The following is a 24,620-nucleotide window of genomic DNA, read 5'->3' on the forward strand; positions in this document are numbered from 1 at the left end:
GCTGCTGGGGGTTAGGGGAGCTCAGATTCCTCCCTGAGGCCCCCGGCAGTTACCCTCCATGGCCACCCCACAACCTGCTGGCGGGTCCCACTGGGCCACCTCCAGTGCATAGCTGCCGTGTGCACACTGTGGCGACCTCACACTCAGGAGCCCCCGTATGACCACCCAGCTCCATCAATTCTCCAGCACTCAAGGCAGGCATGTCCTCTCTCAGCTGCCCACTGCTGGGGCCCCCAGGACTCCTCCCTCTGCACCAGGGTAGCTGGGCCCACACCCCCACCAACCCCGGCCCTCGGCAGATCAGAGGTCTCTGCTTCCAAGGGGGTTCCCTCCAAAAGGCCTCCCTGTGGGGGGAGCGGGCAGCCAGCCTGGCTTGCTTGGGTGAGAACAAGGCCTCTTCTCCCCACTGTGTGAAGTCTCATCGCCTCATAACCACCCCGTGATGGGCACGACAGGAGCCTGTGTCTCCGTGGTCACCACCAGCACAAGGGGACAGCTGGCTACACCATCTCGCTTCACCTCAGCACGGCAGGTCCCCATGACAGGAAGCAGAAGCCGTGCCCAGGTAGTTCTGGGAACAGGTACAGAGCGATTCTCACAGTGCAGCTCTGAGAGCCAGCAGCCTCTGTGCAGAGGGCTCCTGGCTGGCACGGAGCACCCCAGGGAGCGGGCTGTCCTCGGCCAGCAGGGCCCCAGCATGAGGGCCAGAGGCAAAGTCCCAGTGCCTCTGGGACAAGAGCAACAAGAGCATCCAGTTGGCCAACAGGCCCATGGGGGCGCCCACCTCAACCCCGCCTTCACCCAGCTCCAGGGGCCGCAGCATCCAGGGAGGCAGCTGTGACAGCGGGCCCGGTGTGGTTGGCGGCACGGGGTGCCGTGCTCCGTCAGGCCTCCCAGGAAAGAGGCTGTGGTAGGGCAACGAGGGCCACGGCCTGAAGGCCACATGGCGTGGTGCCATTGGGCCAGGCTTTCTGCTTGGAGGCCGAGGGCAGGGCGCGAAGCACGCTGACAGTGACAACCACAGAAAGAGCCGGAGCCAGCAGGGTGAGATATAAAAATCTGTATTTATATTACAATGACATAAGGACACAGCACGGCCCACACGGTGGACAGGTGGCCGGGGGCCCCTTTCCCCCTCTAGCGCACACCCCCCTCACCGGCACCAGGCCCTCGTGTGGCCCCCGACTCTGGCACGGAACCTGCCCTAGTGCCCAACATGGACCTGGGGCCACCCTGCTGGCCGAGGGTCAGGGTCCTCTGTGCAGGCAGTGGGGAGGGGGTCCCAGGTTCCCTGACAGAGGGAGGCAGGGCACGGGGGAGCCGGCCTCGCCCAGCGGACGGCATGGGCCGGGGCAGACAGCAGAGCGGGGACCCTAGGGCCACAGACCGGTACAGGGTTCCACCACCCGGGGACACAGGCCCAAGCACCGTGCCACTAAGATGGGGTCTGCAGAGGCAAAGCCTTGCTGCAGCCTCTCCCACTCTGCGAGGATGGCGGGGGTCTGCTATGTGGTTTGCGGGGGTTATCCTGGTATGCGGGAGCTGCCTTCCAATAAGGCTGGGGAACCCAAGCCTGAGTCTGGGTGCTCAGTGGCTGAGAGCACCGGTGTGGGCTGGGAGGGCACACGCAGAGGCTCAGGAGCCCTGGGCTCTGTTCTGCTTCTGTCTGCTCTCTATAGACACGGTGATGGCCTCTTGGTCCCTGCAGCCTCCAGTGATGGCAGCCTGGGCCCCTGACAGGGAGCAGTGGGAGGTTGGAGCATGTGGTGACTCCTAGCATGGGCCCCCACCCAGTGGGCAACCCCTCACCCACCTGCTGATGGCAGGGAGGGGCAGCTGAACAGCACCCTGGGTGGCTGTGAGACTGCCTCCCAGCCCACGTGGGAACCACGGCCTCAAGAGCCACAGGCTGAGCTGCCAGGAGGGTGGGCTGAGGGGCCACCACTGGTCACCGGGTGGATTCTGCTGGTCAGAGATGAGAGCAGAAGCCCCTAGCTGCCCCAGGCACTGGAGGGTGGGGCAGGGAGCTGGTGCTTCAAGAATTGAGAGCAGGGACACGACAAACTCAGGGCCCTGCAGCGCTGGCTGGGGAAGCAAGCTTTTACACACGGCCCGCCTTGCTCGGAGGTGCCACGGTGTTTGAAATGAAGCCTGGGGGGACAGACTCAGGCAGGCAGGGGAAGCTCCTTTCTGGGCACCCCTGGACCCCAGTGGGGCCGGAAGGAGATGCAGACAGGCCTCCTCACAACCACCCGCAACGCGTTCGGATGCCCCTCAGCTCCAGGCACCATGCCCCCTACAGCCTGCAGGGCAGGTTCTGTGCCAGAGTTGTTTCCAGGGACCCCCTTCCGCCACAGCGGGCCCCCCATCCCGGGGCGTCTATGTGTACGACTGAAAATAGACATGAATTTTCCCCATGATATGGGAATTGGCTACAGATGTACCAGAGGCACGGCAGGCACTGCTATGGGCCAGCCCCAAGGACAGAGGACGTCAGGAAGGAAAGGCGGGTGCAAGCCTCCTGGTGCCAGGCCTGCACCACCCAGTGAGCACAGTCTTCATTGGCTGCCAGTGTCTGAAACCTGGAACCCTCGCCTAGGCCAGGAAGCAGGGGGCTCGAGTCAGGTGACAGGCGAGAATCCATCTCTCTAGTGAGCAAGCAGGCCCCTGCCAGCCACTGGGGAGGGCAACACTGGGGACCAGGTCACAGCCCCTCCGTGCCACCCACAGGGGCCTGGCTACATCGCCTCCAGGAAGCCCTGGCTGCCGGGAGGGGCTGCCCACAGGAGATGGGAGGACAGCACTAGCTGGGCAGGCCTGGGGCACCCTGAGCCACGAGGGACATGCTGGTGGGAAGGGCAAGGCCAGACACAAGACACAAGGCACACTTTGACGACGTGACGGAGGGACAGGTCCCTGAGACGCTGGGTGGCTCCCACCCCTCGGCAAACAAGGACGCAACAACAGCTAGGAAAATAGAGTACAAAAATCTCGTACAGGAAACAGAGGCGGCACACACGGACGTCCCTAGGCCGAGAGTCTTTAGGCTTTCTTCTTCTTAAAAATGGTTCTTTTTTTTTTTTTTTCTGGGAAAGCCTCTCTGCCAGCTGAGGCTGCCGCAGCAGAGCTCATGAGAAGCCCTTTCCTAAGGTGGCTCCAGGAGCCCTAACCGGGCTGCTGGGCAGTGCAGCATTTTACTTTTTTGCTTTTTGTTTAAAAAAGGGAGATGAGTAAGCCCCCGAGGACCCAGCGGCTGCAACTTAACCAGCCTCCAGTTCACCCCAGCACCAGCCAGGAAGAGAAGCCCCTCTCCTGTGCAGACAGGCAGGACTATCGGGTGGGCGTGGGTGAGCGGGAGCTGGAGGGGGATCCAGGCACAGCCCAGGGGCTGTTTGCCAGATGACCCCTGAAGGCCAGCATCCCCAGAACATGTGACCTCGGGACGCCCAGGTGTGTCTGCATGTGTGAGCATGTACACGAGTGCGTGTGTCTAGGTGCGTGCGCGTGTGCGTCTGACAGTCCTACCAGAGCAGACGCTGCCCAGCTCGGTGTGGGCTGGGCTGGCCTGGCCAGCCCCGAGAGCCCAGCCCTAGGTTCTGACACCTGCGAAGTGGGAAGGACCTTAACCACCCACCTGCCCCAGGTGCTCACCCAGTTCCCGCCCTTCACAGACCCCTTGTCCACGCCAGGAGCCTACGTGGACTGACAGGTAGGTGGACAGACGGACGGATGGACAGACAGCCTTGCCTTCCTTCCTTCCTCGGTCCACTCCTTTCTCCTGGGATCCAGGGTTGGGGTCTGAGCTCCCTGTGGTGGTCATTAAGCCCCTCACACGGCACCTGCCGAGGTTTGCAGCAATGACGTTTAATACTTCTGGAATGATTAGGAATCTGAGAACAGACCGTGGGCGGCTATGCTGACCAGGGCTCCGGATGTGGAAGCTGGGCCCTGCCTCCTTGCAGGGGACTCTGTCCAGCTGGAAGGGGCAGGCAGCTCAGCAGGCCCTGACTGGCAAGCGGGCAGTGCCAGGCAGCCCAGCGGCAGCTGGAGCTTCCAGAATGGCACAGCAGTGGGCCTGTGGAGAGGCTGGCGTCAACTGAAGGAGAACTGGAGGGCTGACACGCGTGGCTGGCGGGCAGGCAGGCCAAGGAGCAGAGGGCACAGGCCTACGAGAGGGCAGGGCGGCCCAGCCGCCGGCAGTGGGGCCCGAAGCCACTGTCGCCGCCGGTGCCACTCTGCAGGCTGTAGTGGTCGTCCGCGTCACTGCTGCTGCCAACACTGTCCAGCTCACCAGGGCCAAACTCCATGCCCTCTATGTCCACTTCTAGGGAGAATAGAGTGGGGATGGGGTCAGGCCTCTCTGAGGGTGCCAGCCCATTTCTCCCTTTTCTGGAAGCAGAACCTCTAGGCAGAGGGGCAGAAGTGCAGAGGGCGGTGTCTGGGCCCTGGGGCAGCAGACGCCAGGAGGGCTCTGGCTAAGAACCCAGCCTCAGAAGCACCAGTCCTCAGCGGGCCACACGGCCTCTGCATCCCACCCTCCCCATCCAGTCCCTTCTGCACTTAGTGACAAACACACACCCCAGTGCAGCAGGGAGCTGGGAGGGTTCTCCCCAGCCCCAGCACCAGGCACCTCCTCTCCACCCAGGGAGCTGCACCACTGCGCACCCGGAGGCCCAGGTGAGGCTGCCCCACGCCCCACGCCCCACCTTGCTCTGAGTCGTCCGTGGAGACAGCAGAGCCTGTGCTATCTGTGCGCACGCGCTCCACGCTCTGCACCGACAGCTGCTCCAGGCGCCGCTTCAGGAAACGATGCTCCTGCTGCAGCTGCTCCTTGATGCTCAGTGCCCGGCGGTCCTGCTCCTCCAGTTTCTGGGGGCGAGGGGGGCTGTGAGCTCACAGCGGGAAGAGGAGTCCCCCCATCCCCCTGGCCAGGCACTGGGGCACCCAGGCCTGGGCCCGGGAGGTTCCCCATCCCTGACAAGACCTAGCCAAGGCTACAGGCCACAGGGTGCCCAGTCTCCGCCGGCCCCACAGCCTGAGGTGGGTCCCTCCCTGTCCCAGCCAGGCGGTCACAGTCAGATGCCACCTCCCAGCCCTGTGGTTTCTGTCTACGGCCCAGCTCTAATACCCGCAGCCACCGGGCAGCCTTGGCCAAGCTGAGCCATGTATGGTAGCGGGTCAGTGCTACCCAATCTTTGGCTGGCACCGTCTCCAGGACAGTCTTGCTTACAGTGGGTCTCCTCACACACTCCCAGCCCTGCCCGCCCCCATGGGGCTGTGGCCTATGCCATGCCTGTCCCTGCAACACCTGTGCCCTGCCCTCTCTAAACCTTCCTGTGGGCCCCACTGAGACACTGCTTGCTCTGTGAGGGCCCCCAGGGCTCTGGTTGTGCTCCTCTCAGAGCTCCTGACACCCCAGCTTGAAGGTGACCATGCCTATGCAGGCAGAAGAGGCCCTCAGAGCAGACAGAGATTTGCCCTGGTTGGTCCAAATGTCACAAGGCCCCCAAACCAACAGGGCTGTCAAAAGTCCTTTGGGGGGCTGACCCAGGGAATGTCTCCCTGAGCCCAGACACACTGCCAGCTCCCGCTGCCCCAACCCCACCCTGGCACCCCCATCAGGTTGCCTACTTTTAGTCTGCCTTCTGATGGCACCCAGGAAACCCTGGTCCCCTCTCTCCTTCCAGCAGCTGCCTCTTCACAGCCCAGGGCCCCAAAGAGCAATCTGTCCCCCGACCTCCTGCTCTCCATCCCAGCCTATGCTGCGATGCGGCTTCTTATGCCATCAGCACCCAACAAACCCGACACAAGCCACGGAACAGCCTCGACCCCTTGGCAGCTCCTGTTGCTGCTCCTCCACCCTGGCAAAACCCACCAGGCCCCCGACACACACCCGCCAGATGGCTCCCCACCCATCTTCAGGCCCTCTGATCCAAGGGCTGCCCAGGGTCCCCTGTGAGCACACCCCCAGGGCGTGCAGGGACACTGAGGCAGCCAGACAGGGCAGGGTGGAGAGCAAGGCCCACTCACCTTGATGTGCACCTTGGCCCGCTTCAGGAGGCTCAGCGTGGTGTGGCGGGTGCTGTCGGGGCCCAGGGGCACCAGTTGCTTGAGCTGCTCAAGGTACAGCCTGAGTTTGGCTCGTCTGAAAGAGCCAGAGACAGAACCATCAGGCTGGGGTGGGGGAGGGCAGCAGGCAGTTTCCAGGGCCCTGCACAGACCCACCCCCACCATCCACTGCTGCACGTGTGCTGAGGGTCCCTCTCTGAGGATCCCCTCCTGGCCTGGCTGGGAACCCCCGCCCCCCACCCCCAGGAGGAGCCCAACACCCACAGCCCCCAGACACCTGGCAGAAGCGCCCAGCTCACCATGGCCTGCAAAGCCTCAGCGCGTCACCGCCAGGCATTTCCTAGGAGCCCCAGCTCGCCCCCCTGCCATCCCCCATCCCCCATCCCCACCCTGGAGTCCACATGCAGGGAGGGGTGGGGTGAGGCGAGGGTGCCTTTCAGGCTGCACCGAGATCTGGAGGAACCCAGACAAGATTCACGTCTCTCTACCTCATCGTGCACAATGTGCTCTCTGTCACTTTTGTGACCATGGAAACATGATCAGCCTAGGTCAAGGGAGGGCCAGGGACCAGGCCCTTCCAACCCAAGTTTCATATCCCTTTGGAAACTGCCTCATTCCAGATTCTGTCCCCGTATCCACAGATGAATCCACTTTCCACAAAACTGGAGCCATGACATCCAGTGGTGCTTGCTTGCTTGTTCACACTCAAGGGTACTTGCTCACATGCCACAATCCTCCAGGACACATTCATCGGGCACCTCAGGAGAGGGGCCCTGGCTTCATCCTAGGCCTGCCCCTGTGGAAACACCGCCTTCCCTGCTGGCCTGCTTGTCTGCGGGGGAGGCTGGTGGAGCTCACGGGGTGCGGGGAGCCCAGCTCACCCAGAGGTGTCAACTCGGCCTGGGACCCTGGCCAGGCCCACGTGCACCTGCCTGGCAGTGCAGGGCACCCGGAGGTTTTGTCACTGCCATGTTCAACCACGGACTCACCCATCCCGTGCAGGCCGCAGAGGCTGCTTCCAAATATAGGACACTTTGATTTGGGTAAATCCTTATGAGTGGAATAACCAGGTGAAGGGGCAGGAATATTTTTTGTCTTTTGAAAACCTGCCGCCCAACTGCCCTGCCACAGCTGATGCCTACACACGTGACTTTCCCCACGTGGTGCCAACACTGAGCACCCCAGCCTTGGCATGTCTGCTCCTGCCGTTCCCAAGCCCAGCAAATCTTGTCCCCCTGGGAGTAACGTCGGCAGGGACAGCCATTTCCTCTGGACAGAGGAGGAGCCTGAAGAAGGAGGGGGCTGAAGGAGGAGGAGCCTGAAGAAGGAGGAGCCTGAAGAAGGAGGGGGCTGCTGGGTGCAGCGGTAACAGCCCCACCCGTCGGGAGGTCTGCCTGGAGGTGGCCTGAACAGGGCCAAGATCCTCAACGTCTCCCACGCTGTCCCCATGCACAGGTGCAGGGAAAGGGGTCCCAGGCTGCCGCTCTGTGACTACCCCAGCGCCTGGAAGCTCAGCCTCCCCACCTCCAGCAGGAGTGAGCGCCCTGCCGCCCCCCACCCCAGGAACTGTGTAGGCAAGAGGCCAAAGCGTGCTCTCTCTGCTCAGGGAGGGGTCCTTTCCCGAGGCGCGTCGCCACTGTACTGCAGCCACCACTGGGACGAGGTTTGCAAGTGGGGACGTTGCCAGGGGTCTCCTTCCCTGGTCCACTCTAGCAAATGGCTTTCCATCCCACCATGTAATTACATCAGCACTACATGACCTCTGTAGAACAATTTAAAAATGCAAATCAACAAAAAGGAAAAAAAATTAAAAGTACCCCCGAATTCCACCACCCCAAAACAACCTCATTATCATTTTAGTGTGTTACATATGCACATCATGAATGTTACGTGAAAAATTAGAATACGGAACCACATAGGTGACAAGTGACCCAATTTTGTTTAAAAAATAAAAGAGCAGACGCACACAAGAGACGACAGAATCAAACAAGGCACAGGGAGCGTGCGTCTCCAGGCGATGCACCCGGCAATTTTATTTCTTTAGCTTTGTGCTTTTCTGTATTTTCCAGGTTTTCTACGCTTAAAAAAACACACACACACAGACATTGCTGTGACAATCAGAGAAAGACACGTTTGCACAAGAAAGAAAAACACAGCTGAGAGACAAAGAACAAGTAGAAAAATCTTTGCAATACATATAAAAGACAAATGGTTAGTATTTATGGTATTTTGAGCTCATACACATCAAAAATTAAAAGCAGAATGCCTCGATGTCACAACGGGCGAAGGACACAAACAGGCTGCAGGACACGAGGGCCAACCTAACCTAACGCCCGGCTCCATCTCACCCGAGCCAGGAAATGCACACACAAACAAGGAGGTACAACTTGCACCCTCTGATGGGCTGACATGAGAAGGGATGGCTTCTGCGCCAGCCAATTCCAGGGGTCGTTGATGGTTTGCTGGTGGGAGAGCAAAAGGGGACACAGGTCTGAAGGGCCATCGGTACAGTTATCACTGACCGCCAACCAGGATCTCTACTTCTAGGGCCTTGGTCCTACAAAACTATCCCCCCAGATCCGCAAAGGTCTGCGCTCACCAAGGCACATCGCAGGACTGTCCGGAAGTCCCTGTGTAAACCAGAGGGTCATCACAAAGAACGCCGGTGGCACAGCCAAGTGTCCTGTGCAGTCATCAGGGATGAGAAGGTGGAGGAGTGTGCCCTGACGCAGGCGGACAGGACTTACGTACGTGGTGTCGGGTGAAAGATCAAGTGAGGAAATGGAGAACAAGGTCCCCTCCTTATCCAAGTCTCATCGGCAATGTTAGTGCCCGCGGGGAGCAGTGGAGGATGTGGCTCAGCCTCCGAGTGCCTGGGATGCGGTCTCTGGGGTGGGGTGCAGGGGAGGTCCGTGAACAGACCGCTTTAGAAATCACGGAACACCTTTCTCGAGAGACAAACAGAAGCCATCTGACCACACACACGCACTGTCCAAAACCCGGTAACAGGTCCACCTGGCCCAGGAGTGTGGGCGCCAGGGCTGGAGGCCACAGAAATTCCTGCCCTGGAGAGCGGCAGTGGCCTGGAGCCAACTCTACAGTGGCTGGTTGTGGGACCCCAGGAAGATCCCCACCCACCCCTCTGAGCCATGAAGCCCCTCGGCCCGGGGCTGCACTGGGCTCCTGCTGAGCCCTCCCCTCCTGAAGCCGCTGCAGTGCCCTGGGCCCCCTGCCAGCACCCCACGGCTGTCCCTGGGCATCCAAAGGGCTTTTAAAACCTCCACTTCCTGAAGGAGCCCTGTGTGGATTCAGGAGGCTGAACCCGCCTGCAGGACTAGCATGCTGGGCTGGTATCGACAGCAGCCCCACCTCTGACGCAGCACTTCCCAGCTCCCCCAAAAACCCCCATGCCCAGAGGGGGACCCAGGGCACCGAGAGGGCATGGCTCCACGCCAGCATCCCAGCCAACCAGAGAGCCTGGCTGCCGCTGCCGCTGCCGGGGAGCTGGGGGTGGCCCAGGAGCAAGCGTGCCTCCCACTCCCTCTGCCTGCGTTTTCTAGATGTTGCCAACAGAACTTCCCGAGGTATGTGAAAGCCGTGTGAGGCTGCACCAGCACATGAGGCTGGGCTGCAGGGGGCTCCTGGAGATATCCTGGATGTGCCTGGGGGAATGTGGGGCAGAGACTCAGCTGAGGACTCTGGACTGGCCTTTGGGATGGGTCCTGCCATTCAGCGGCTGTCAAGGGCCAGGAAAGAAGGCTGGGATCTTCCCCCAAAACACACTAAGACCAGAGCCTGGAGTGGGGCCAGTGAGGTCAGCAGCCAAGAAGGCGAGGCCTCCACGGTCCCCAGGACCCTGGGGTTGGCAACAGCCTCAGACCTGCTGGAGCTGCCTCTCTACAAAGGGAGGAGGAGCAGGGCTGGGCAGGCTTGGCTCAGAGCACCCACAGGGGAAGTCCCACAGGCCCTGCCCAGTCCCCAGTAAGGGGACACCTCCAGGCAAAGCGATGTCCAGGGCCTGCCTCCCGGGGATGGCTGGGTGGCCCAGCCAGGGGCTTCCTTCCTTTCTCAAGACAGCACGCAGCCCTTCCTGCAGCCAAGAGCAGCTGGCATCAGGTAGGCTGTGATCCAGGGCCCCAAGCTCCAGGCCTGTAGGTGCTTGGGGCTGTCCACATCCGCCTCTTGGCCAGCCAGAGACAGAGACCCCCTGCACTGGGGTGGGGGAGTCCACAGAGACACCCTGGCTGCCCACACACCCCTCCTCTGTGTCTCAAGAAGGCCCCATGAGGCCCTGGCTAAATGCAGCCTCTGGGAGGAGAGGACAGAGGGCAAAGCCAGGTCAAAGGGCAGCTGCAGGGGTCCCCTGTCCTCCCCAAGGGCTGCCACGCCCTTGCCACTCACCCTCCCCCAATGTCACTGCCCCTTAATCTGTCCCCATTGGGGGGCTGTCCTCCCAGGGACCGCCTCCAGGAAGCCTTCCCTGAACACCCCCACGTGCCTGCCCCGGCTCCTGGGTCCTGGTCAAGGCTAGGCTGGTCTTCTTAGGCCTGGAACAATTCCAGGCCTGCCTGGTTCTCTTGGGCCCTGTACCTGCCCCCACCTCTGTGGCCTCTAGGGAACCCCCCAAAACACACATGACCTGTCCAGGAAGTGCAGTTCCTCAGAGAACACTGCGTTCTGTCCCTGCCCAGCTGCCCGCCCCAGCCAGCAGCCTGAATCCCAGGAGAACGGAAGTTGGTGCTGTTGTGGGGGTAGACATGGTGGGGAGGCGGAGAACTGGCCGAGCACCAAATCTTTCTGGAGGGGACTGTGGGGGGCTCAACCAGCACGCAGACCTGCCCCACTAGGAAGGGAGGACAGAGCTGACCCATTTCACAGACAGGATCACAAGTCAGGAGACAGCGAAGGACCAGCATCCCTCAGGGGACTCTTCCTGGTCCTGGCATGGGGGCTCCTGCCTCTAGGGCTCCCGCTGCACTCACCCAGGGCTCCCGCTGCCAGCCCCTAGGCCCCTGAGCTCACCTGCACCTCATCCCCACCAGCAGAGCTGAGCCTGCAGCCCTAGCTGCCTCCGGCTGTCACCAGGAGGAATGAACACCCCGCAGCTTTACTCAAGAGCTCGCCTGAATCCTGCCCTGGGCTGGAGCTTCCCAGGCGGCCAGGGACTGGCTGCCCTCCATCTGCCCCTCGGACAAGACTCTAGCACGGCTTCTCGGAAGGCAGACCCCAGGATGCACAGGGCAGAGAGCCGAACCCTCCTGACTGGAGACCACTGTCCTGAAAGCCAAGGGCCCTGACTGTCACACAGCACAAGGGGCCCTGCTCCACGTCTCTGACCCCCACCTGGATGAGCTCTGGAAAGCAGGGCCTGGGCCTCCTGCCATCTCCTGCCTCTAGCACAGAGTGCCCGAAACAGACCCCAGCCTTCTCCTCCAAGTCTGACCATTCCCAAGACAAGGACACAGCCTGGCAGCACAGCTGGCCATGCCCGGGACAGGGGCAGGCTCAGAGCACCACACACCCTCAGTAAAAGGGTGGGCCAGGTGTCGGGCTCATGTGGGGAACTGGGGGGTCACTTACCTGTGCTTTTCTAGCTCGTTGTGTGAAGACCTGTTTAGAAAGACAGAAAGACAGAGCTCACTCTGCTGCCTGCCCACCAGGGCACAGAGATCAGTGCTCTCCTAGGGGGCCAGGACCTGCAGACAGTGGCTGGCTGTGTCTAGGTCCTGGAATGGCCCAGAGCAGTGAGGCCTGGGGCAGGTGAGCAGTTGCCCACCCAGGGTGGGGGGAACCACATGCTAAGGGTGGGCGCTGGTTGTCAGCTTTGGGTACTCTGTGCTGGGGGAGCCGCAGCTCACGCCCTGGAGTTCTCCATGGGTCAGGGACTTGGTTTGGGGAGAAGCAGCAGCAGGGGCCAGCCTTGCTTACAGGGAGGCCCAGAGCTGCAGGCAGGTCCAGGGCGCCCAGGGCCACCAGCCCACCTAGCAAGGCCCGTGGTGAATCTGGCTGACAGGAGGACCTAGGCCCCCTTCCAGAGGGATGGGGGAGGCCCAGGGAGCAGCAACAGGTCCTGGCGCTGACCCCCACCAGCCACCTGCCTTCCCTGCTCCCCAATCCCTGAGGCCAGCTGTGTCCTTGGAGCCAAAGCAGCCTAGCACCCGGGACAAACAGCAGGTGGAGATGGAGCCCAGAGACCAGGCCCTCAGGACACAGGTGGTCCTGTCCTGACACCACCACTCTCTCGGGCTCACACACCTGCGTGACCACAGCCCACCTTACCAATGGGGACCAGGGACACAGCAGCGTCAGCCAGGTCAGCCCATGAGGGGGCTTCTGAGATGTGGATGCTTCCCAGGCCAGTAGGCACAGGGGGACACTGAGGCCAGCCCTCCCACTTCCCTCAGGGGCTGTGTGCTAGCAGGATGGGCTGCCCTGGAGGCCCGGGCTCAGCTTCTCTGGGGACAGTGGCCCCACCTGCTGCTCACCTGTCTTGCCCATTCAGACGCGGGCACACAATTCCCAGCACCACAGGGTGTGCCACAGCATCTGCCTGGAGGATAACGAGGCAGGGGGACCTCGCTCCCAGCTCCAGGCCACCTTCCGTGTCCAGGCAGGACCCCACAGGCCAGCCAGGGCTCCCGGGCCTCCCAGGATGCCGCTGCACAGGTGGGCAGAGAGCTCAGACCGCCTCGGGGCACCTCCAGACCCAGCCCTGAGGCCTCTCCCTGCCCTCAGGACCTGGCTCCTTCCTGAAGCTTCTTGCTGACCACTGCCTGCTTCAGGAACTTGGGATCTGGCGTCTCCTGTCCCAACCACTCAGGCCAAGGGCCTGCCCCTCCCACCCGCTGCATCAACAGGCCCTGGGCCTCCTTGTGTAGCCTCAGCAGAGCCTCCAGACCCAGGTCTCAGGGTCCGGGAGGGCCTGTTGGTCACATGGGCTGGACAAGGAGCCTCCGAATCACTGCCAGGGCCAGCCAGGGCCGACCAGGGCCAGCAGAGGCCACAGCCATATGCTCCTCACTGGCCTCACAGAGATAGGCCCCTACGCCAGCGTTTCTGCTTCCCCAGAATAGGCAGGCCACAGAAATGAGCCGTACTCTCTGTCCTCAGCCCAAACTGCAGCCTGGCCACGTGGGTCTGTAGTCAAGAGGGAGGTCGGGGTCAGCAGGTGCCCTTCAACATAAAAGCCTACCTGCCTACCCCTTGAAGGGTGGCGTGGGGCTGGACCCCACCCTGGAGGCAGGGGGCCCTCCTCCAGCAGCCAGGGCCCCTCTTGCAGCTCCTCCTGGGCCCAGAGACCCTTGGGGTCCATCGAGGGGGATGTTTGCAACATGGGTCCCAGGAGCACTCTATCCCTCAGGAGAGGTGGGACCTGTCCCCGCTGAGGCCAGGCCAAGTGCGTTCCCAGCATTCCCGTGACCCCAGGAGACAAGCACACTTCCCACAGAATGGACCCCCGTGCAGGCTGGCCCCAGTGCTCTGCCGCCTCCCTCAACCCTGACACTGTCCTCCGGCCCCACTCCCTACCCTTGCCCCAGCCTCACTGTGCCATGTCCCCTCCCTCACCTTGGCAGAGCATGGAAGCCTCACAGGTGGGGACAAGTCAGGGGCTCGGAGATCCTCTGGCCCCCTGCTCCGCCCAGCTACTTGTCTGGGCTGGCTGAGGAAACCTCCAGGGCAGTGCTGCCCACCCGAGGAAGGGGCGAAGCCGCCAGCCCTGGGCTGCCTCAGGCCCCGGGGGAGCGGGGCTCGGCCCAGAGGAGCCAGGGGAGATGCACCAGAGTTGGGGAGCCCTCTGTCTCCCTCACCAGTGCCCCCATGGTCTCTGTCCCAGCAGAATGTGGACAGCTGGGACCCCATCTCAGGAACAGGCATCATCAGAGATGGGTGAGTGGCAGGCAAGTAACCAAACCTCTCCTTCCCTCAGTTTCCTCGGCCATAGAGATAAAAATCACATCGCCTCTCTGAGCCTGGGGTGAAGATGAACTGGCTGCATGTGTGAAACGCTCAGCATAGAGGCAGTGTTCGGGCAGCCTTGGCCAGGACGCTGGTTGTCAGCTTTGGGTTCTCCATGCTGGGGGAGCCCCAGCTCACGCCCCAGAGTTCTCCACGGGTCAGGGACTTGGTTTGGAGAGAAGCGGCAGCGGGGGCCGGGCTTGCTCACTGAGGAGGCCTGAGGCAATGGTTCCCTCGTCACACTCCTGTCCTTCCCCAAACTGTCCCCAGTAGGGGACCAGGGGCTGGGACTCAGGGACGGGTCCCAGCCAGGGCAGCTGGAGACTCAACCAATTCCTCCCCTGGCTCAGGATGCCACAGAAATGGGTCCCTACACCAGCCTTTCTGATTCCCTACAACAGGTAGACCACAGGAATGAGCCATGCCCTGGGGCTCTGAAGCCCCCTACAAACGCAGCTCCCAGCCTGCTCACACAAAAGGGCTGGGCCAAGGTGGGCCCAGACAAGACCAGGTGTGCTATGGTCCTCACAGCAGCCAGGAGGGTGGAAATCCCCGGGGAGCCCCGGCCCAGGGTCCCCACTCCCCACGCGGGGGACCTGTACGCACCCCAGCTTCAGGGCTTCTTCTGCCTGAACACGAGGTCAAGGTATGGAGGGCGCAGCTGGCACCCGTAGTAACGACTTCATGGGGCCCCTGCCCTGCAGCCTGCCCCCTCCTCCCGCCCCCTTAAAAGCCTCTGTCTTAAAAAAGAGGACCCCCATACTGGAGGCTGGAGTTTCGCTGTGTCAGGAGGCTGGGCAGAAGCGGTGGGCACCCTGGGAGGAGTGAGGGCCCAGGACAGCGCCTCCACTCGCTTCTCTGTCTAGGCTCCTGGGGGCGGGGGAAGGTGGCCGAGCAGCAGAGTTCGGCTGGCAGAGCCAGTCGAAAGGAGGCCGCCCACCCACCCGCGGAGAGAAGGGGTTAGGGACGGCAGCCCCCGCAGACCATGGCTGAGCCTGTTTCCCCAGACCCACGGGGCACCGGCCAGCGCCCGCTGACAACTTTTCTACCGCCTGGAAAAGTCCAGAACAACTCGGGGGCGGGGAGCGGGCGCGGGAGCGGACCCCGGCGGCGGGCGCTGTACGCGTGGCACTGTTTACGCGAGCGGCCAGGGAGGCGCGGCCGCGGGAAGATGGCGACGGCGAGGGCGGGGCCGGCCGGGCGGGGCTGCGGCCGCGGCCTGCGCGCCTCCTCCTCCAGGCTGGCCGCCGGGGCGCGCGGCGGCGGCGCTGAGGGCCGCGGGCCGGGAATCGGGGCCCGGGGAGCACGCTCCGGGCGGGGGCGGGGGTTCGGACCGGGCCGGGCGGGGTCGGGAGCGGGGGGCGGTACCTGTTGTTCGGGGCCTTGCGCACCAGGCCGGCCGCCTTTGTTTTCTCCCTGGCGAAGTCGCCGTCGAAGGGCAGCACCGAGGCGTAGCCGTGCTCGGCCTCTGCGGACACACGGCGCGGTCAGCGGCCCCCGCCCGGCCCGGCCCCGCCGCCCGCCCACCGCCGCGGGCGCACAATGGGGTGCGAGCGCTACCTCGATCCCTGCGCTCCAGGTACTCGGCCGCCTCCAGCAGGATCAGCAGGGAGTTCAGCTCCATCCTCCCGCCCGCGCCCGTCCGCCCCGGGACGGCGGCGGCCGCTGCCCGGCCCGCTCCGGCCGGCTCCGCTCGCCGCCCGCCCCGCGCGCCCGGCCACCGCACTTCCAGACTCCGCGGACTCCGGCGCTCGGCCGCCACCCTCCGCCTCAGGCCCTCAAATTGACACATAAGGGAGAGCGGCGGCCCGCAGAGCCAATGGGAGGCGGCGTTCGCGCTCCGGGGGCGGGCGCCGGGCCGGGCTGGGGCCAATGGGGACGGGTCGAGCGCCTCGGGCCGGGCCGAGAATGTTGACAGATGCAGAGCTGGGCTGGGATAGGCCGGCCGCGCTAGTAACAATTTAGAAGCCCGAGCTTAGCAACAGCACGTGGTGGCCCGGCCCCCGCGCTAGCTGACTGGCGGCCGCCGTGCATGTTAAGTAGGCGCCGCGCGCCGATTGGCCAGAGCGGCCTATGTAAAACAGGCACTGCGAGCCAATGGCCGGTGGCGGGGCGCGCGGCCAATGAGGGCGCCGCAGCCGGACGCGTTGCCGAGAGGAAGCGCAGCGCGCGGGGACCGCCCGCCGGCCTGGGGGCCCGTTAGGACGCAGGAGCGTCTGGGCTACGAGGGCGAAGCAGGGCGCTCCGGGGCGTGCGCCGGGCCGGTCCGGACCGCCGGGTCTGAGCGCGACGAAAGCAGTGGCTGCGTGGGGGGACGAGGCCTCGCGCTCTGCCCGGGGGTCTTGCGTGGGGCCGTGAACGACTCCCCTCCCCGCCGGGCGCAGAGTGGCCCCGGGAAGGGCCGGGACCTCGGAGAGGGACGCAGACGCTCTGATCCTAAGAGCCAGGCGTCTCTGAGGGTGTCAGTGGGGAAACAGGCCCAGAGCGGGCGGGCTCCTCAGATCGCCCAGTGGACGCCGGAGCTGAAGGAGGGCCCAGGTCTGGGGAAGGGACACAGACGTGCGGCCAGAGTCGAGAGGCTTCCCGGAGTGGGGGGCTGCATGCTCTGTGTCTGGCCTGAGGGGCAGGGACGTTCCTAGAGGCAGGCGCTGGCCACCTCTGGCCGAGGACGCCCTAAGTGGGGACGGGAGTGAACCCTTCATCAAATCCCAGCTGGCGGGTCTCCCTAGTGACCCCTGACCCTAAGGCTGGCCCAGGAGGTGGCAGGACTGGCAGCCCCAGACTAGCCTCGGCACCCCCCACCCTCTCGCAGATTTTTGTTGTTGTTGTTTTTTGAGACGGCTCTGTTGCCCAGGCTGGAATGCAGTGGCGTGATGTCAGTTCACTGCAACCTCCGCCTTCCGGGTTCAAGCGATTCCCCTGCCTCAGCCTCCCAAGTAGCTGGGACTACAGGCGCGTGCCACCACGCCCAGCTAATTTTTGTATTTTTAGTAGAGATGGGGTTTCACCATGGATGGTCTGGATCTCCTGACCTCGTGATCCGCCTGCCTCGGCCTCCCAAAGTTCTGGGATTACAGGTGTGAGCCACCTCGCCCGACCCATCTCACTGATTTGATTTTTGAGGTTGGTGGCCTGGATGTGCCAAGGGCCAGGCCCCGCAGGCTGGACAGTGTGGAGGCATAAGGTGGCTGGACCCCTCCAGAAGTACTCAGTGGGACACAGGGGCTGCTGCTGGCAACGAAACTGAACAAAAAATGCAAAACCTCAGCACCAGGACTCCTGTGAAAGCTTCGTGTGCATCTCCCTGTGTTTTGCATGCCCGGCTTGCAGATCAGGACATGGGACTAGAGGCTCAGGGATTTGCTAGGGTCTCCCAGAAATCTCAGCAGAATGGAGATTAGTGCTGCCACACACGTCTCAGGGCTATAGGAATGCAGAGGCCAGAGCCTCCTGGCCTGGCTGGTCCTGCTGGGTGTAAGCCTGTGGTGTGGGCTTCAGAATAATGTGTGTTCCCACAGAGCCCTGCAGGACCCAGTGGGGAACTCGGACACTGCTATGAGACAGCCCTGCATGGACATTGAGACAACCCCCTTGATGTTAGCAGGGGCCCTTCCTGTTCCTGCCCCACAGTGACGCCAGGGCCCAAGGCAGAGCCCCTCACAAGAACTCAGCACCGAGGCCCTCCAGGTTAGTCTGCATGGCTGCTCAGAGCTGTGCATGGTAAAGAAAGGTGCCCAAGTCTGGGGAGGAGCAGGGTGTGTTTGGGCTCTGGGGACCCAGCTCTCCACTTGGGGATGAGCATTTTGCAAAGTTGCCCCATCCCTGCTTTGGCCGCCGGGTGAGTTGCTGCCGACAGCTAAAGCAGACACCTGGCCTAGTACAAGTGCACCTGCTGGGCATAGTGCACGCCCCCTTCCTGCCATGGGCCAAGAGATTTGTTCTGTGTGGCAGTGGGCAGCACAGGTGCGCAGGTGTGTCTATGGGGAGGCACCTGCATGCTACCCCAGTCTAAGAGATTTTTAGCCTCAATTTAGGTCATTTATGGACTCACCCTCGCCTCCCACCACACTGAGGACCAAGCACTTCCCTGGTGTCCCTGGGCTCAAACCTTGCCTGGTAGTGTGGGCACCACTGCCTGGGGGAGCAGGAAGGAGTTGGGGGTTGGGAGGAGAAGCTGCAGGAGGCGATGGATGACTGAGGGCTGAGCTGCAGCCAGGGAGGGAGGTACTGGAGGCATCGGCCAGCAATGGCAGGAGGAGAGGGAAGGGGAGGGAGCAGCCAGGAGAGGCCTGGAGGTGATGTTGGCCCGGCCCAGATGGCTGCAGGTGGGCCTTGAGCCCTGCCAGGAGAGGTCTGGAGCCCCTGGGGGATAGGGGCACTGGTCCCACCTGCGGTTGGCAGGGTCTCTACACCCACGGGTCTCAACTTGTCCTTCCCAAGATGGGCAGAGGCATCTTGGGTCAGTGCCGGCAGGCACCAGTGCCCATGGAGTCTTGGGCGGTTGAGGAGTGGGGAGGACGTGGCTCAGGTCAGCCAGTTGGACCCAAGCCCTGCAGGGCATGGGCCATGTCCCCTTCTGTAGGGCAGGTCCCCCGCAGGGTGTGGCATCTCTGGGGAGCTTTCCATGGGCACAAGCTACCGCGGGAGGCTCCTGCCCAGCCCTGCCCTGCCCTTCTCCAGAGTCAGGACCTGTCCAATGGGCACCAATGAAAGCTAGGAGGGAGGGGGCAGACATCTCCAGCCTCCTTCCCTGGGGAGCCCAGTCCCCCCACCCTACTCTGGGAGGACCTCTCTATGCCACTCTGGGACCCCCAGGGTGCATCTCATTCCTGCCCCATCCTCTGAGCCCCACCCAGCCTTACATTCTCCCTGGGTTGTTCGCCCTCTGTCTCCTTTCCCTCATGACGGCCCTCCCCAGCCCACCCCAGGCAGGGGCTCCCAGGGAAGGGACAGGGCCTGCATGCAGAAGGGCTTCCCCGGTTTTGGGTGGAAGGCCACGGCAGGCTTGTCTTCCGCTGCCTGGATTTCCTGAGTTATCTTGCCCCAGCTGCCACAGCCTCAGCTTCCCTGGCTGTGAACGGGGCTGGCAGTGCTGCCTCTTGGGACATATGGAGGACGGAATAGGAATAAAGGATTCCTGGTTTGGCTTGGGAAAGGGTACTGGGCTGACTCCCCACCCCCAGGATCTGTGAGAGTATCTAAGGCCAGCCCCAAAGAGACCTCCAGAAGACAGCTTCCTGGCCTTCCTGCGCCCACTGGGCCCCTACTTCCTTTCACTGGACTCAGGATCCACAAACTCCTCATGGCCACCACACACACATGACTTCTCGGGGTGTCTGAGTCTCGGCAGAGCCTCAGGGAGCACCCCTCACACACCCAGGGAGGGAAGGTTGGTGAGGCCCCGGCAGCTGCAGAGCCTCTTTCCCACACTTCCAGGCTGACCAGGCCCTGATCCCCCAAACTTGGCCACTGACACCCTGCCCCTCCCACCTTGGGCCTCCTGTCACTGGGTGGGCTGCCTGCAGCCCCCAGGTCCCCTGCACCAGCATTTGGGGCGGGAGGCTGCCCTGCCTCCACTCCGTCAGAATCCTGCAGCACAGTCCCCATCTCCACAGCCCTGAGGGGTGGCAGGTTCTAGGTCAGTGGGGTGGCCCGGGTCAGGGCTGGAGAGCTGTGACCAGCTCAGCACGCACCCAGTCCCCCGAGGCCTTGGCTCCCCTGCACCGAGAGGCCTGGTTGTGTCCTGGCACCAGGGGGAGTCCCTATGGTGCCTCTCCTTGAAGCCACCCTGGATTCTAGTCCTGTCAACTTCCCTGGGCCTGTTTCCTGGGCTGTAAAATCGGGGGTGACAGTACTTGCCTCTTGGGTGGTTGGGGTGTGTCATGAAGGATGCATGCAAAGCCCTGCACAGCAGCGGGCTGGGCACTAAGGGGTGCCCAGGAAGTGCCAGGAATGTGAACATCAGCTCCAAATCAGCAAGAGCCTCCAACCCCTCGGCCCTGCCCACAGAGAGACAGGGCTTAGGAGAGACAGGGCCTGCCCAGTCTCAGCCGGTCAGTAGCAGAGTCTCGCTGAGAACCTGGGTGGAGCTTTGGCTGCCCGGCTGGCCAGCCACGGGCCCCAGGCCAGGCCTCTTGGGGGCCTTCCAAAAAGTTTGACACTCAGGAAAACACTGTCTCCAGAATACAAAAAGAAGACGGCACAATCAAAATGCATGGAGATGTAATTAAATGTTTATATAACCAAACATAATGTCAGCGTTATTTTTAAATTTAAAATCAGATAATTCTATTTGTGAACAATTGGTGGGGTAGATTTTTTTTCTCACTTTAAAAGGTTTTCCCAGCATGCAGAAGACCCCCAGACAACTCAGACAACTATAAGTTAAATGAATTTCCTATGGCCCAAAATGTCTAAAAGCAAAAGAGGAAATTTTCCTTTCAAACACTTTTACAAGAGAAAAACAAGTTTATGAAAGAGGCTGTGGCTGCAGATTCAAGGCACTTGCTGTGGTGTCTGGGGGTGGCCTTTAAAATTCGGAGGGCCAGGACCTCTGAAGCTGGACAGGCCCTGCCTGGCCCTGCTGCTGTTCCGGGACCCCCTTTCTTCCCTGAGGCCTGGGGTAGAAGAGCAGGTCCTCCTCTCATGAATGGTAGGGGTGCTGCTATCTGGGAAGGCTTCCTGGAGGAGGTGGGTCTATGGGGCCTGGGAGCACCTCCAGGACTCTGGGGCATGGGGGTAGTGTGGGCGGGCACTTTGAGGCCTGCCTGCCTCCCCTGAGCTCCCACTGCAGAGTCCAGAGGGTGGGAAGAGCAGGGGATGGGTGCTGGTGGAGGGAGGCATCAGTGCACAGATGCCACAAAGCTGCCTCCCCAGGGTTCTGCCAGCGGGGGTACAGGCGTCCAGCTCCAACCAGGAACACTGGGGGCATGGTCTGTCCTGCCCTTGGTCATTGCTGTACCAGCTAGGGCCTCTCTGGATCTTCTTCCCAGGTGTAGGACCTTGAGGACTAGGGCCTGGCTACTGGGTCAGGCTGCGCTGGGGTCTCTGTCCAGACTTAGGGTGCCTGGCCACGGTGGGGAGACCCCAACACCTCAAGTTGCACTGCTTCGAGGAGGCAGTGGATTGGGCGGGCCTTGGTGGCCATTAGGGGCAACACCAGGACTCCTGAAGATAAGCAAGGGCTGCGGTGGGGGGTGGGGCCGGGCCTGGGCCGCAGGATAGGAGGGGACAGTCCCTGCCTCAGACCGGCTCCCTGGCCCAGCAAGGACGCCCACCACTTCTGAGCCTCCCTGCATTCTCGCCCCAGGCCTCCCCAGAGCCATCTGCCCCTTTGCTCACAGCCTCCTTATCCCCATCAGCCCAGGAACCAGCACAGCCAATGTGGGTGGGGAGCTTGCTGCCTGAGGAAGGGCCGCTGTACAGGTGAGCCACAGGGCACCCGCCACAGTGCAGGTGGGTGAGGGCCTCGGGAGACGCCTCAGCCTGCAGTGGGCAGGGCAGGACAGGGTGGGGCTTCTCCCTTCTCCCCCACCTCGTCCCACCTCCCCAAGATCAGGTATGGCAATGGTCTCTTTGCCCCAGGCTTCCTCATGAGCCCCTTGGACACAGCGAGCTTGGGGGATCCTCCCAGTCCTGTGCATAGCCCGGGCAGCGCAGGGAGGCCTGGCCCAGGCAGCCTCAGCCTTTCTGCAGCTGCTGGGACCAGGAACCCGGGTGCTCGGGTGGGGACGCGCCTGCCTCCGCAGCAGCCTTCCCTGGAAATGGCCTCCAGACACCATCCAGGCACCATCGGCCACGGCCAGTGCTTCCTGGAGCCCCTCCCATCGCAGGAACTTCTGTGTCTGCCTCTTGGAGACCCTCCTAGATACGCACAACCCAGTTCTGTCACAGACCTCCTCGAACCTCAGTTTCCCCACCTACAACACGGGGATGCTGCTCCCTCAAGGGGCTGTGGGAGGAGAGGAGACAGCCCTGCTCAGGAAACAACAGCAATGATGGTGATGGTGGAGAAACTGAGGCTCACAGGGGCTGACCCCACAACCAGACCCCATGGCACTCTCCTGCCCCCAACCCAGAGACTGCGGTCCCCAGCCCCACCTGTGGGTGGGCGACAGGCCATCCCTTTTAGAGCCTTCCAGAGCTGGTTCTGCCTTGGCCCAGCCCCTCTCATCCCCAGGTCCTGACTCTGCCCTTGGGGTGGGAATAGCCCCGTGGGTGGTTGGTGACCACATGTCCTGCCTTTAGTATGGAAAGTCCCGCAGCCCAGAAAATCTCTCATTCCTGGGGGAACAAGACAGTTGGTCACCCTTTCTGGGGGGATCCTGCGACCCCAGGCTTTCCTGCAGGGCAGCTTTTAGAGGGGCTGCCCTCTCCCCTCCCCCCTGCACAAGGCAGGCCAAGGCTGGTCTGGAGGGCTGCCGGGGACACAGGCCACATCCAGACCTCTGAGGGGAGACCCTTCTTGGTCTCTGCTCCCTCTGCCACTGCTGACCTGGTGGACCAGGAGGGACCCCCTTGCCTTAGCCCGGAAGGCGGCCACTGTGGGTGCCTGTGAGGAGCCAGGGGATGTGGTGCAGCTTCGTGCAGCACAGCTGTCTGCTGGGGTGGGCGTGGGGGCAGGCAGGCCATCTCAGAGTCCCCCGGATGTCCCTTCTCCTCTGCTCCCGAATAACTCAGCCCTGCTCAGACAGGGCCCCACATTCCAAAACACTTTCTCCCTTGCCAGAAAGAAAGGAAGCCCAGTATCTGCCTACCCACCAGTGCCCATCTCCAAAGGGCAGGGTACCCGAGTCCTGTGGACACAGGCCCATCGTCGAGGCAACCTGGGCTGCGGCCGCCCTCCTGAGTTCTCTCCAGGACACTCCAGAAGCCAGCCGCTCCAGGCGTGATTAGCACAGCCCTACGACCAGGGCCACCAGGCAGGGCAGGCCCCAAGTCGGGGTGGCTATGAGCACTAACCCTGCCCCCCACAGGCCAGAGGGCTGAGCTGAAGATGCCTGTGAGAAGAGGAGCTGGGCAGGTAGATGGGCGGGGGGGATGGGCATCACAGGGGCAGAGCCCTGGAAGGTGGGAAGGAGCTTGCAGGAAGCAGGGGGTGGCCACTGCTCCTGAGGGCTGGTGGGAGCCAAGTCCCGCCCTTCAGTCGTCCCAAGAGTCCAGGAGCCTCCAGCTTCTTAGAGGACAATGCATGTTAGCACCAACACCATCGCTTTCCAGACAGAGAAAAAAGATCCGCGTTCATGGAAGAAAGGAGAGCGTCTGCAATCCTTAAATAGATTTATGGAAATGGCTTCAAATTACAGCATTTAGAAAATAAATATAATCTCAATACATAATATTTCCTCCATTATATACTCTCCCCCCGACAGAAGCCGTTTCTATGCATATGTACTCCACCAGTAAACAGTAATTAGATTTATCCTAGAAAAGAAGCAGTAGGTGTGTCATCTCCAAAAATAAAACTGCAATCGTCATTGCAATGTGAAGCCTGAGATTTAAGCCTGAGGAGGTGTCCGCTGGGGCCACTCAGCTGCGGCAGCTTGGGTCCCAGGCCACTCTGGGGTCTGAGGAATTGGGCCAGGGTTCCAGAGGGTGCAGAGGGAAGGGGAAGTGGTGGCTGAGCTGGTGGCCCCGGGCGTCCTGGCTGATTGGTACACCCGACCCAAGGCCCCGAGCAACCTCTGCCTGCGGTGTCAGTGCCTGGTCGGACCCCCACGCCATCAGCAAGGGGACAGTGGTGGGCAGACACCAGGAGCACCCTGCCTGCCTAGAGGACCACTGGGTCAGCTTCCCTCATCTCCCCACTCCAAGAAGAAATGAGATGCATGTTGTTTAGCCAAGTCCTGAGGAAGGATGGTGAGGGGTGAGGGGTGAGGGCTGGGGAACGAGGTGGGCAGCTGATGGGGAGAATGGGTAGCCTGCATTTGAGGTTTGGGAGGCACATAGGGAGCCCTGCTGTGCCAAAGAGCCTGTGGAGTGGCCCTTGCTCTGGCTTCCAGATTCACCGCAACAGCAGAGGCGGCAGAGTGGCCCCACTCTTGTACACCTCCATCACCCGCCCCGATTCCCATAGCCCCAGCAGATCTCCGAGGGACCAGTGGGAGGGCCCAGCCCTTCTCCACCAGGCACCCTGCCCTGAGGCAGCCACCAGGCTCCTCCGGGTCCCCTGCGGGCAAAGCTGACCTCTTTTTGGCCCCTGCAGCCGGCCCGGGGTCCCTGCAGGGAGGCTAGGGTGGGCAGGACAGAGGCTCTGGATGCTCTGGAGGTCTGGGTGCCCCTGCAGCAGCGGCAGCGGCCTCATGAGACGCAGTGAGACCTGCCTGCAGCGTGGCCCCACCTTCCTGGGGGTTCCTGGCCCGGGTGGGTTGGGGCTGCCCCTGGCACCACGTCACAGGCCGGCCTTGTCGCTGTAGAAGGGCGTGACGTGGAACATGTAGCAGTGGGTGCACACTCGGACCGGCTTCACCTGCCCGTAGCGGGGCAGCGGTGCTGAGTGCGAGGAGCAGCGCGAGCAGAAGATCTGGAATGGGGTTGGGGCAGTGAGGGTCTGCGGCAGGCCAGCCCCACCCACCCTGGCTCCTCGCCCTCCCACA

General features: G+C 62.4%; 2 protein-coding genes and 1 long non-coding RNA gene across 9 annotated transcripts in view; all 3 read right to left on the reverse strand.

Annotated features, from left to right (window-relative positions):
* Positions 1–1,045: 1,045 nt before the first annotated feature.
* MXD4 (MAX dimerization protein 4) lies at positions 1,046–15,779 on the reverse strand. Its single transcript, XM_034958205.3, has 6 exons — positions 15,586–15,779; positions 15,394–15,493; positions 11,650–11,679; positions 6,031–6,145; positions 4,707–4,869; positions 1,046–4,324 (listed from the first exon to the last, which is right to left on the reverse strand). The coding sequence occupies exons 1-6, from the start codon at positions 15,647–15,649 to the stop codon at positions 4,167–4,169; spliced, it is 630 nt and encodes a 209-aa protein (XP_034814096.1). The 5' UTR covers positions 15,650–15,779; the 3' UTR covers positions 1,046–4,166.
* Positions 8,068–8,814, reverse strand: LOC106634656 (uncharacterized). Its single transcript, XR_004670966.2, has 2 exons — positions 8,669–8,814; positions 8,068–8,531 (listed from the first exon to the last, which is right to left on the reverse strand). It is a non-coding gene; the product is annotated as an uncharacterized LOC106634656 (long non-coding RNA).
* Positions 15,780–23,287: 7,508 nt separating the features above from the next.
* The window catches only part of ZFYVE28 (zinc finger FYVE-type containing 28), a 152,535-nt gene continuing 151,202 nt past the window's right edge, over positions 23,288–24,620 (reverse strand). For all 7 annotated transcript variants that reach the window (XM_057302019.2, XM_003812941.5, XM_008965486.5 and 4 more), the window contains one exon: positions 23,288–24,547. In XM_057302019.2, the coding sequence (XP_057158002.1) occupies positions 24,416–24,547 (132 nt within the window). In that variant the 3' untranslated portion in view covers positions 23,288–24,415. The remainder of the gene's footprint in view (positions 24,548–24,620) is intronic.

This window comes from Pan paniscus, chromosome 3 (genome assembly GCF_029289425.2).
Source record: "Pan paniscus chromosome 3, NHGRI_mPanPan1-v2.0_pri, whole genome shotgun sequence".
Taxonomy (NCBI): domain Eukaryota; kingdom Metazoa; phylum Chordata; class Mammalia; order Primates; family Hominidae; genus Pan; species Pan paniscus.

Excerpts from the sequence above, each read along its gene's own strand:
- MXD4 (XM_034958205.3), bottom strand. The coding sequence starts at position 15,649 with ATGGAGCTGAACTCCCTGCTGATCCTGCTGGAGGCGGCCGAGTACCTG. Across the intron at positions 4,870-6,030 it reads GGGCCAAGGTGCACATCAAG|AAACTGGAGGAGCAGGACCG; the intron begins GTGAGTGGGCCT and ends CCTCGCCCCCAG. Across the intron at positions 4,325-4,706 it reads CACGGACGACTCAGAGCAAG|AAGTGGACATAGAGGGCATG; the intron begins GTGGGGCGTGGG and ends TATTCTCCCTAG.